Source organism: Oreochromis niloticus, linkage group LG10 (genome assembly GCF_001858045.2).
Source record: "Oreochromis niloticus isolate F11D_XX linkage group LG10, O_niloticus_UMD_NMBU, whole genome shotgun sequence".
Taxonomy (NCBI): Eukaryota; Metazoa; Chordata; class Actinopteri; order Cichliformes; family Cichlidae; genus Oreochromis; species Oreochromis niloticus.
In genome coordinates this window covers 13599333-13612384 of record NC_031975.2, presented here as the reverse complement: position 1 = coordinate 13612384, position 13052 = coordinate 13599333, and the positions used below count along the sequence as shown (strand labels likewise).

Here is a 13052-nt window from a genome sequence, read left to right as displayed (position 1 = left end):
TAAAATTGGAAATAATTAATTAAAATGGGAAATAATTAATTAAATAAATATTTTTGACACATTTAATTAATTATTGACACATTTAACTAATTATTTATTTATTTCACATTTTAATTAATTATTGCCACATTTAATTAATTATTTAATGGTGTATTTAATTAATTCATTATGGCAGTCCTGGCGTTCCATATGTAATTACTTGGTATCAGATCAACACAAAAAACTAGAGTTTTGCACACCATTAGTACTTGATCTGAACGCTTCATGACTTCCGGAAGTCATGTGCAGTTTTATTGTGAAACGTTCAACCGGATGTTCCGAGTGTAATCTCGCTTCACATCGGTCTGCATGCCAGAGTAACGGTAGTCGTTTCCTCAGATCCCCCAATTGTCTGGGTTTGTTGACGTTTGCAGAAGTGCAGCAGTAGTTAGTAACGGGGCTCTGCCCCATGTTTAGACCAGCCGTGAGACAGTCAGCGAAGCTAGCCAGTTAGCTGGCTGGCTTAAATGGGTTTTCGAGTGAGAAGATGATCGCCTCACTCTCGAGAGGAAGTTTGATGGATGAGGTTCTTCACGGAGGTTTCAACGAGGTAACTTTACTCGGCGTTACTACTGCTAATGTTTATTAAGTTGTGTTTGCTGTAAACTGTAAAGCGATTAAATTTCTTAAACGTCAGCCAGTAGGACAATGAAGTTGACCTTAGATAAAACAACATCCTTTATTGTAGTTTGTGCAGCTCAGGTAATGTTGACGCCGTTTTTGCTAATTTCACCTGACGGTTGTAAATGAAATAATTGGACAAATAATTGACGTGAGATGTAGTTATATACCTGACTTGGATGGCTACAATAACGTTTAACGTAAAGGTTCACAGGAAATGAGACTCGACTGCTACCAAACATCGCAATTAAACATCGCAATTAGCGTGAAATGAGCATTTCTGGTTTGTGGAGATGGGTAGGTTCTTTGTGGCGTATCCCGGACAACGGGGTGTCACGTGACTGACCGATACCGGTAAGGATGTGGTAAACCCACGGAGTGTACGAGTGAACCGTGTGAAGTACAATGGGGGGAGTATGGCGAGCTCTGCACCTCCACTCTGAACGTGAAGGTACATGACTGACTTCACGGAGTAAAAGTAAAATCCATTGGGACAATAGGCGGACCCTGCCCCCTCTCCCCCTGACCCAGTGGCGTAAACAAAGGCACCCGTGTGTTATGCCATTGTCGCAGGCTTCTTTGGCAGCCAGTCTAATGTGTGTGTTTGTGGTTTGTCGGATTTGTGCATCTGATTGATGGATTGCAGCAGCAGCTGGCAGCATATGTTTCCTGGGTGAACTCTCAGCTGAAGAGGAAACCAGGCTTGAAGCTCATCGCAGACCTCAGGCATGATCTGCAGGATGGGGTGGTGCTCACACAGCTAATCGAGATAGTTGGTAAATACAGTCCTGCACACTGACACACAAACAAATGGATGACATGATGAAATAACAATAGAGGGGAAAAAACAAAATAAACCACCAATAAAATTTTCTTTAATTTAGGGTTGAACACAGTCTGTGGTCAACACCTGTTTGTCTTTTTTAACACTTGTTCTTTACATGGCTGTTAATGATGTTTCTTATTCTCTTTGGGAGCTGGGGAGGTGCTGGAGGGAGTGTATGCAGCTCCACAAAACAAAGAGGAGAGCAGGAAGAATGTGGAGGAAGTCTTGCGTTTCATTTCCTCCAGGCACATACGCATGCCTCACATATCCGCAAGAGGTAAACCTACAGAAAAATATGTATTTCCGCTCTTTTTTTTTCTTTTCTTCATTTCAAGAGTAGATGTTCCTAAACTTTCTGTGGCTCTTTATTCACTGTTGTAGCCAGGAAGAGTTATTAAAATCAGAACTTAAAGTCCATAAAACACTTGTATCAAATATATGTATTTGTCTATAAGTGTAAACAGTGTCTAAAAGAGCAGGGAAACTCTTAACATGTGCTTCTTTTCTTTTTGCAGACATTGTCGATGGTAATCTGAAATCTGTAATGAGGGTAATTCTGGCATTGGCAGCCCATTTCAAACCCACAGCCAATCACAGGAATGCTTCTGGGAGCGGGAGGAGGTTGACGAGAAGCCATGCCAGTCACAACCCTCTGTCCACTGTTGCTCTAGCTCAGGGTGCCGCTGCTACTCTGGCATCAGCTCGACACGATGCCTCGCTGCCCACACATACCGCACGCCTCCACAGGTATGCCGGCCACATGGTGTAAATATAATCATGGGTGTAAACTCTTATCTCCATAGATTTCTGTTTAAAATCATGCAGAGGCTGCTTTCCTGTCATTTGCTTTGATGTAGTTTGGACAAATGTAAAGTTTTTGTTGTAAAATTCCTCTGTCCACTTATTTTAATTTGCTCCTGAAAGTGGTTACTCTTTTCATACAAGTCAATCCAATGGGCCCACAGATCTAACAGACTAAAGTTAGCCGGCATTGTAGAAACACCTCAGCTTCTGCAGAGGACACTGTGAGATGCATCGTGACCTGCTGCCGAGTGAGTTTAACTGTGGATTCAGTTGACGGCGTCACTATGAGCACACAGTTATTAGTTCAGAGGACTTTCACTCACTTTTATAAAACCAATAACATGCTTAACTAGTAATTTTTGACCCCACAACTGTATGATTTTGATGATCATACAGTTGTATGATTGAGTTGTTAAATAATTAATGCACTGCCAGATGTGCAGTGCCTGAAAGCTGAGTCAGAAATAATTAAAGATATTTATCGTCAAACCGTTTAGCACCTCTACGTTTTTTAGATTTGAGTGCTTTGGAAATGAATTGTGTGTCTTTGTGGAAACTAGCAAATGAATATTTGTTTGACAGAGTTGTATTTCAGCACATATGGCTTAATCATTGTTGTGTATTTGATAAAAGTAAAGCTGCCCATCATATTTTTTTGTATTTGCACAAGACTTCTTATGTCTTGAAGCTGAAAAAGCTCATTGGTGTAAACAGGGCTGTAGCATACAGTCAGGCATGTTATTATTGTTTGCCTGTTTATGAAGTCTAGCACAGAAAAAATATGATACAATTGATTTATTTGTACATTATTCTTGTCTTAGTTTGTCATACCTGCAAGAAATTATTCATATTCTAGGTAAGTAACTAAGAATCTGGCATTTGAGTTCCTATTTTTTTTTTTATCTGTGGAGGAAACAAAAAATTAAAGCTGGCTAAAGCTTCCTTTTAGTCACATTTCAGCTGAACCTGTGCTCTCTATGGCAGAGTAATTAGTACAGCTGTGTCATAAGCTCTAAAAGGACTGATTTTTAGCTTTAAATGGCACCAGAGATGGTCAGATGCGGAGTAACAGAGCAACGGCTCTGTGGTCTTTGCTGTCCTCTGGTGGACAAACACCAATCGTCACGTTTCCATCCTCACAAATGCTATAAAATAAAGAATGTCTCTGTGTGCAAGTTGAAAAACTCTTTTCGGTTGTCTTTCAGCGGCTGTGGATTGGATGGGGAGAAGAGTGTGTGTGTCCGTGCACTGGTTGAACAGTATGAAAGAGGAGCCCCAGATGAACAGGATAACCTTCAGCAGAGCAGGTAATTTTGCACAAGCCTGTGTTTGTCATTGCAGTTATAGTCATGCAGGGAAATAAATTTAGTGTGAATTTAAAATGGTCTGAGGTAGCTGCACTGACTGAACATGGCTATAACTTTTGGATTAATAAGGCAAGCCTGTTTTCTGTACTATACAAGGTAACAGAGCTTTATTTCTAATTCATTTTATTTGTAGAAATATAGTTTGTTATATTATCAGGATGAAGCCTCTTACAATGAAGTGTTAGAATTATACTATGAGTACTTTGGCGAGGTTCAGATCAAACCCTAGAGATCACTTGACATTCCTTCTTTCTTTCCACAAGTTTTTCCTTTAACAATATGCTCAGAAATACTCAGTCCACCTATCTGTGCATATATAACATTATAGTATTATAGCTGATATCTAGAAGCTTTAATACTATAAACGTCAAACATCAAACTTCAATGAAAGCCCACTCAGAGATGTTTACACAGACACTCCCTGTTTTTAATATTATAAGACATGTGCACCCAGACTAGGCCTAAATTGTTTGTGTCAACAATGCCCCTGACCTTTATCAGAGATCCCGCTTCTGTCTATTAGTTTTATTTGACAGAGTGATATAATTAAATGTTGTATTTAATTACAGCAGTAGAGTAACAGTATTTTTACATTAGAGAGGGCCTTTTAGCTGCTAACTTATTTAGGGTTGTTACAATGATGGATCCACAATTTGATTTTACGCTGAATGCTCTTTCACCGTTTTATTCAGACTTGGGATCACCACTAGGAGTAGACTAGCTTGTGAGGCTCTGAGCCTGGGTGTGTGGATTTTCAAGGGATCAGTAACTTGAAAGTAACATTTGAAGATCAACAAATCTTTCCAATAAAAGGCCGACACCAAACTATTAGCTATATAGTTAGGTAGCCATGTACTACAGGCTTGACTTAAAACACACTATTTTTCCAAGTTTTCTCTCCTAAATTTGCCACTTTTATCTGTAAAAGTATGTGAATGTGGTTAGTGCTACGTGCAGCTCTGTTTATGTAAATTTGATATCTGTCATTTTTAAAACTTATTTTTCAGCAGTTTAAAAACAGAAAACCACATTTTTGTGGTGTGTGTGTGTTTTATTTTGCAGAAACTGCCTGACAGAGCATATGACTTTGGTCTTAGTGCTGCAAGTTTTGTTCCTTTGTGTGTGTGTTTGTGTGTTTGTGTGTGTGTGTGTGAGAGAGAGAGAGAGAGTGAGTGTGTGAGAGAGAGAGAGAGAAAGAGAGAGTGTTTTAGTACATCTGAGCAAACCACAGGCAGATGACAGGGAAAAAAAATCAACCTTTGTCTTCTCAAATCACATGTCCATTTTGAAGTTATGTGATCATATTTTTAGTTACAGTTATTTTTAGAGCGAGGGATGAATTAATTGATTATTTGTAGTCCGGTGGGGGTTTGTCTTCTCAGAGAGACACGGATTCATCAGAGATATAAATAAAACCCGATGCTGCAGTCCTTCCCATATGTTGCTCATTTGAGAGATACTAAGCTGCTGCGCTGATTGCCATGGTAACCCATATCTAGCTAGAGGCTGGGGAGCGGATGTTTCAGCATGAGGAGATTCACAAATTGCCATTAGTTTGTCTTAGCTGTAGATGCTAGACTCTCGCAGACAAAGTCAACTACTTGGAGTTGTTAAGTACCAGCTGAATCGGCCATAGCTCGCTATGGGGGGTGCGCAGATAAAATGGTAAGACAAGATACTGATGCTGTGTGGGTTTGTGGTGATTCCTGAGGTTTGTGTGAGGTTATGCATGTTTGAGCATAACTGAAAGTTTGGTTAGTTCAAGTGTAACAAGCGAGTGTAGTATGGTTATTCTCACGGGTTGATTTTGATCCCTTCAGGCTCCTTTCCTCCAGGATATGAGACATGAGACATTTATCTGCAAAGATTTGCAAAAGAGACGCTCTGGTAGCAGTTTACATGCTTTGCTTACAACATGTTTACAATGCTTTGTGCATGATAACTGTCACTTTTGTCTCGTGGTTGTTGTGTTTTTTTTCTCATGCTACTAAAAATGCAAATACGTGTTATGAAGGACATGCAGTCAGAACCTGAAACAAAGACATCTGAGTCAGCATTAAATGGAGGTTCATACATGGTGTAAAGTAATATTACTTCTGGTGTGGACTGTAAACTAGGAAAGGTTACGACTGACCTTCTGAAGGTAAAGCATTTTTTTCCAAGCTAGGAAGAAGACCCTGAGGTGAAATACAGAGACTGGAGATTTCCAAAATATTTTATTTTTTTTTCTGGGGAGGATGCTATCGGTCTCTGCTATCCTACAGAAAAGTGTAGCTCCTCTGTAGGCGTGCAAAATACAGCTGACAGAAAGTTAAATGAATGAAAAGTATTTTAAATCTTTATGTAGGTGCACACATCTACATGCTTCTGTAGTACAAGATGATTAATGAATGTTTTGTCCTTTATGAGCCTCAGCTCTGTTAGTCCGCTGTCATCACCAAGAGCTCCAGCGAGCAGCCACTCAGACAGGCAGGAGCAAGACCAGGAGCAACAGCAGAGCAGTGGTGAGACACAACTCGTCACTTCAGGTTCATTTCTAAATTTCTCCAAATTTCCCACTGACGTCAGTGACACTGTGTTATTTGTTTGTACATGTGTGCGCATGCAGCCGAGTCATCTCAAGTTGCAGTGGAGATGACATGGGGGGACACTCTCAATGATACTTTGGAGAAAGAGGTGCAAGAGACACGAAAAATGGTGTCTGCATTACAGGTGTGTTCATCATAAACCTCCGTGTTTGATCACTGATGTGCTTCTTCGCATATTGTGAAGCACTGCTTGTATTTTGCTCATGTTTTAGTACATATAGTAAAAGCATGCTTCAGGTGATTTTTGAGATCTCTTTTTAAAAGAACTGTGTGGGGGTCATGGTTCAGTTCCCTGCACTGGACCAGAACACACCACCTAAACAACATAAACATGCAAGGTCCTGTTTATGTTGTTTACCTACTGACTTTTACTTGATGCAGGATTGTAATGCAATTCTTACTAGCTTTTATTTTAGTTCTTAACATACACCATGTACACAGCTGCACTACCTCATAAGGCAACCTGCCAGCTAATGTAACACCGTGCAAACTGCTGTCACATGTGCGTGCCTTTGAAGGCTCTGCTGCTGCGTGGTTCGCTGCCCGAGGACGAGCAGGATGCGTCTTTGACTTTGGAACAAGGGAACACATCTGAACAGCAGCTGGTAATAATGCTTTCTTTTTCTTAGTTTTTCCACTCACATTTGTTCCCTTTATTTCATCCCTGCTGTCTGCTCTCTCTCTCTTGCTGTCTCTCTTTCTCTGTCATTCCTGTGTCATTTTCGTCGTCAACCCTTTGTGTTCACTACAGATCACGTTACTTTTTCATAGCTGTGGTTTTTGTGTGTGCGCATGTCTCAGAGGGTGACACGGGTATCAATTTCACTGTTTTCTCACTCCATTGCAGTTCTCACACACATTCCCTCTTTCTCCTTTTTTCCAGGTAGTCATTCGCAGTCGTTTAGATCAGAGTATGGAGGAAGCTCAAGAGCTGAAGGTACAGTTACTTTTTACAGGGTTTTTCTATGTCATTGTTTTCTCATCTTGTTTTTGTTGGGAAACATGACACCTAGAATGGATTTGTGGCGTACACATTGCGATTAATTATTAACATTATTAACGTTGTGTTTGCTGCTTCAGAGGGAACTGTTGTGCTGTAAGCAGGAAGTGAGGAACCTGCAGGGAGTCAAGGTGGGACAAATCTAGATCCAGTTAATAATCTTAGTGCTTAGTGGAAAATAATTCTAGCTATATTGAAAAAGTGCCGACTTTCTGTTGGGTTGTTGTTGTGCAGGACGCCCAGCAGCAGAGACTGTGCACTCAGGAGGCGCTGATACTGCAGATGAAGCAAGAGCTGCTCAGAGCCAGCATGACGAAGGATGAACTCAACAGCAAGAATGTACAATACAATACAATTCTATTTTTTTGGTTGTTTTTTATCGCATAAATTCAAAGTCTTGTTTACAAGAAAGTTGGGCACTTTGCATTATAGATGTGTTGTGCACAGTCCCTCACCCGTGGAAATGTGTTGCAGGCAGAGCTACAGTGGAAGCTGGAGGAATGCAACAGGCTGTGGGCTGAATGCAAGGTGACCTACTCAGGTTTATTATTTGAGTCTCACTTTAGCATTTATCATTACAACACATTTGTGCAATAAGGTTTGACTAAATGTAGAACCACGTATTTCCTCTTTGGTTGGTTGGGCGTGAGCAGAAGGAGGTCGCTCAGAAGGACAGACTTCTACAGCAACTCAAACACAAGCTCGAAGAAAGCCAGAACATGCAGGTGTGAAGTTCGCTCTCTCTTTCTCTCTCTCTCTCTCTCTCTCTCTCTGTTGACAAGATGTCTTGATTAATGGAGAAGTATTAATCAGTCTTTTTAACCACATGTCAATTAAACCACTGCCCTGAAACATAGCTTTAGATAGGAAGTCGTCTTAAGTAGATCTATAAACTCATCCTTAAGTAACTTAAATTTCCTCCTGAGGTTTCTTTAACTTAAAATAAGGTAACAAGACTTTCTGTCTAGCATTCACACTCTGATGAACGCATCTTAGATTTCAGTATTTTGACCAAGTATACCAAGGCATGCAGACTGGAGCAGTCAGAGAAGCGACAACCGTTAGATTACCTGGAGAGTCAGGGCTTGTTTGCACGTATAGCTCTAATATTGCTGCAGTTAGCCGAGTAATGGATGAGCAATCAAAGGAACCATAACTGATTTATGAAACATTTGCAGTTTCACTGTCTCAGAGGTGCGTATATGATGGCATGACATAAGCTTTGAGACAAAGAAAAGCAGCAGGCAAATGGTGAGTGGTGAGTTTGGAGTTATTGGACAAGAAGGCTGCCTACTGTTGGTGTGTTTCTGAGCCAGGTGCTGAGCCGTGGTGAAGAAATCAGATGTGTCTGTATCTTTATAGAGATTGCCAGGCAGGAGGGCAGTACTGAAAACCTTCTAGTTATTGTTACAAAAAGGAATTTAAAGTTTCACACACAGTGCTGGTGTTTTTTTGTTTTTTTTTCTTTGGTTACATTTTTATATGTTTTGGAGATGCATGCAAAACACCTCCTTTGAAGGACAAACATTTGCATTTGGCCAATCACAAATGTTTGTCCTTCAAAGGAGGTGCCAGTGATGTGTGACGTCCTTGGACTGATCTGCTTGAGGTTTAAACAGTACATACATATTTGTACTCTTCATATCATTTGTATACTTATAACATCAAACATCACAGTTTAATCTGTACGATTCATCAAGGTAATACTACTTGATTTTTAATATATTGAAGCAAACGATCATGTTGAATGAAATTAAAGATGGTGTTTGCAGAAAAGTTTCTCTCAGTTTATCACACTGTCACATATCTAGGTTGTGAAACTGATTCTCCTGGAGATTAGTTGTTAAACATGGTGTCAACGTTGACATGCTTGAGGTTAGCCAAGAGGGTGCTCTTAGGCATTGTGGTCATGCTTGTTGAATATCGAACTGATCTATCAAGTTGGAAACAGAAGTGTTGAAGACTACAGCTTTACGCTCTTGCTGTGACTGAGTTCACTCCGGATAAGAATTACTGTGATGTCCCATCTTCTGGCTTCCTGGGGTCATAAAATACTTACACATTCTTAGTTTAAAGAACATGTATTAAGAAGTCTTTGTGGTTATCACCGTTTATTCAGGGCTCTGTCAATGATTGCCTGCAAGCACTACATCGCATTGATTACATTAATTCATGATTTGGCAGAATGAACTACAAAGAGAGTTGGAGCATAAAAACAGCACGCTGCAGGAGCTGATGAGCAGAGATCCACAACAGGTAGTATTTTTCTACATCGATCCTTTCATCAGGATGATTTTATGTTCTGTCTGCCTCAAACATAAGTTCAGAGTTGCAATAAACAGCTGATTATTCCTCTTTTTTTCAGATTCCCACCAGTGCAGAAAATAATGGCTGTTCTTACCCTGGAAATCCTGCTCCTTCTGTGTCTGGCGTAAATATTTTTTCTGTCAATAAGACTTCTCAGTATTTTGGCTGATTGCTTAACACTTGAAATTTCATAACCCGTATTCTAAATTTTAGACCAGCAAGTTCTTTGAAATGCTGAGATAATGTGATAAGATCGTTTGAGCATTGATCACTGCTGATCAAATGATTACCCAGAAGGCACTATGTTTCAAAATAGAGTTTGTGTGATATAACAAACGTCGAATATATGCAGAAATAGCAGTGTAAACAAGCATGAGGCTGTTTTTCATTTTAAATTTGGGGTTTAGCTCGGTTTGTTTGTTTGTGCTCTGTCAGCAGGCAGAAGAAGTTCAGCTGCTTAGAGATGCACTTCGGAGTTTGAGGAACAACTTCAGAGACCACGACCCGCAGCACCATACACTGGACACCCTGGAGCAGGGCATTGTATCACTCATTGACAGGCTTCATGTTCTGCACACGCAGAGGGTACAAATACCATGCATTCACAGAACACCTGATAAATTAGATTTATGAGTTTAGTTAGTACCTGTGCCTTGTGGGTTAAAAGCCCAAACTGTTTGGTGTCACATGAGTCGATTGGTGAGTCTGCTGTAACTAAAAGTAGCTCCTGACTTGTTAAACTATCAGCTGATGATCACTTTAAAATCTGATTTTTACCCTGAATTTTTATTGAAGATTCAAAGAGGGTTTTTGTTTTTTGTTTTTGGTAATTTTATCCAGGGAAGGGGGAAATCTCCGAGATGCAAAGGCCAACACGGAGATTTGGACTCGTTGTCTTCCACAAGTAAGAGCCTTTAGTGTGTCCCAGCTTCACAGCCATACACTGTAATCATTTTACTGATTGTGTTCTTGTTGTTTTGTTATAGAGAATTGTCAGTCCCACGGTGGTTCATCTTCCTCCACAAAAATCCTTTATTTTACTGGAAAATCCCCAACGCCTTCAATGATCAATATACCGAAGAGGTTTGTGTGTGTATAGACGAGTGTAATAATCTTACACAGCAACAATTGAAAGAATATACTAACTGTAATGCTAGCTACACTGACTGAAGCGCTTCACACCTTAGACTGTATTTAAAAGATGGCTGTTTTGGGTCTCTATAGTGTCATAAACCTGCAATCTTTCTAATGGCCAACAGGAGGCATGGTTAGAAAAGAAGTTTGATTGTGTAGAAGTCTGAGAACACAGACCCCTCCTTTGATCTATGACCTCAGGAAACACTTTCCTAATGAGTTTATGATTTCAATCATTAGTTTCACACTTTTTATATGCCACATCATATTGACAACAAACAAGATACTTTTCAAAATGCTTAAAAAATATAGCTGCTTCCATCTTCTGTATACAGTCTATGCCTGTGACTTATTATCTCTATTCGGCGTACTCTAAGGTTTGTTGATCTGATTTTGTGAAATCAGCCTGTGGTAGGCAATGGTAGATAGACAACGTATCCAATCACCTGCCCTTTCCAATTCCCATATGCCTTAGTGTAGTAAACTGTCAGGTCAGGCCAAGAAAATAGAAAATTATAATTAGTGTGACACAGTGTCTTTGCACGTGTTGTCCAGGCTGGGTGAGGTGACTCTCAAGGATGTTAAGGCAGCTGTTGATCGAGAGGGAAACTACAGGTACCACTTTAAAGCCCTGGACCCAGAGTTTGGCACTGTGAAAGAAGAGGTGAGAAAAAGCAGCACAAGTATAAAATTAAATCTGGTGCACACTGCTGAGAGTTTGCTATTATTACCTAATATGCTAAATAATCCTAGAAGTTCTCGTACTTCAAGGTAATTAGTCTTTACTCTTGCCTGCAGGTATTCCTGGATGAAGCAATTGTTCCAGGTTGGGAAGGAAAAATAGTGGCCTGGGTAGAAGAGGACTGTGGCGAGGAAAGGTAAAGACATGATACATCTGTCTCTGTTTGTTCTCCTAAATCTCAGTGTTGTTTAGCTAATTATGTTTTCTGTCTCAGGCCGCTGTAGGTTCAAAGTGAGAGGCTCTCGACACTTTTTACTGTGATCCCAGAGGCACATTAAGGCAGCAAAGGCACAAGTGGACTTCTATCAAAATACTGTAGGAGCACGAGGTTTGGGTTCATTGTAACTGATGTCCATAATAGTGTAAAAGTCAGTGCCTTACACAGTAAAGCTATTTATGGACTCAGAAATAAACTTTTAAAGGACCTGTCTAAAACCACAGTAGTATTGTTGTTTCACCACAACTACAGAACATTTACTGTAGTCACTGTTTAGTTTTTTATTACTTGTTCATCAGTGTTGCCTTCAAACAGACACCACCAGATTACATGTTACAAATTTATGTTTTCTGTTATGTCTTCAGGTACGTTACAGTTTCCATTAATATAAGCTGTTATCTTCAGATAAAGAAATAGGATTTGGGGTTTTTTTGTAAATGTTTTGCGCTCTGGTTTGTCTAAACTGTGGTCGACAAAATATACAGAGACGAGACACGGCTGTATTTCTGCGTTTCGTGTTAGTTACATATGATGGCATGGCTGTCAAAAGGACTCATTAGTGACCTAAATCAAGAGGATAGTTGAATGTGGCTTTGTAGCCAATCGGCGTGCTTTGTAAGCATGCTCAGATTGAACTTCTGATAGTAAAACCGAATTTTGTGTAAATTTGTGTCTTCGCTATGCCTTTAAATATATTCATTTTATGCCTGCTGTTTGTTTAAAGAGATTATGAACCGAGGATGTCCCTCCTCTGGTCGATATGCTCTGGGTGTGAGATGTTTGCTGAAAGTTAATTTTTAAGTGAATACTGTCTGTTAACAGCTTTTATTGTACGTTAGGTATTTTTGAAATAAAACCTGAGACAGTTTTTTAAAAAATGTGTTGTTCCTGTTTTTATATTGCACATGCATTACATTTCCATGAATATCAATGTCTTTATTATTGATTTCACCTGAGATGAACTGGGATTGCAATGGGTTCACTCATTCCAAATGAGACAGAACATATTAGGTTAATCTCTTTCATGATTGGTCAAGCTTTGATTATTTTCTTCAATGTTTTGGTTAATAAATGTCAAGCCGTTGCAAGTTGTCTGCCTGTTTGTCTGAGCCCAAGGTGATTTTAGTAATTGAAGTAAAGCAGAGAATGATGGTCTCAAATGCATTTTCAGTTCATTTAATAGTTTAATCATAAATTATAATTATAACTAAAATAAAAGCATAAAAACAGAGCTTAGAGGTTGAAAACTGAAAAGTCAGTGTCCATTTAATGTGCTTTGTGCAGAGTTACCCTCCTTGTGTTTCCTACTATCATACAGAATTATATGGATTGAAAGATTTGCACCAAGTATATAAAGATTGTGGTCAGAAGTTTACATCCAGTCATCATGGACATGAATGTCGTGGT

General features: G+C 39.6%; 1 protein-coding gene across 5 annotated transcripts; it reads left to right on the top strand.

Moving 5' to 3' along the window:
* The first annotated feature begins 295 nt into the window (after positions 1-295).
* LOC100709877 (dixin) lies at positions 296-12516 on the top strand. Of its 5 annotated transcripts, none has more exons than XM_005472173.4 (21): positions 296-589; positions 1307-1436; positions 1638-1763; positions 2002-2233; positions 3496-3597; positions 6067-6161; positions 6266-6369; positions 6764-6850; positions 7129-7182; positions 7326-7376; positions 7480-7584; positions 7720-7773; positions 7899-7970; positions 9430-9501; positions 9611-9676; positions 9991-10137; positions 10393-10456; positions 10539-10635; positions 11242-11350; positions 11485-11564; positions 11643-12516. In XM_005472173.4, the coding sequence occupies exons 1-21, from the start codon at positions 527-529 to the stop codon at positions 11650-11652; spliced, it is 1920 nt and encodes a 639-aa protein (XP_005472230.1). In that variant the 5' UTR covers positions 296-526; the 3' UTR covers positions 11653-12516. The 5 variants fall into 5 exon arrangements, with proteins under 5 accessions (XP_005472230.1, XP_005472229.1, XP_025766725.1 ...); XM_005472172.4 differs by having other exon boundaries at positions 297-589; positions 1310-1436; positions 9988-10137; XM_005472174.4 differs by having other exon boundaries at positions 298-589; positions 6073-6161; positions 9988-10137.
* The last annotated feature ends 536 nt before the right edge of the window (positions 12517-13052 follow it).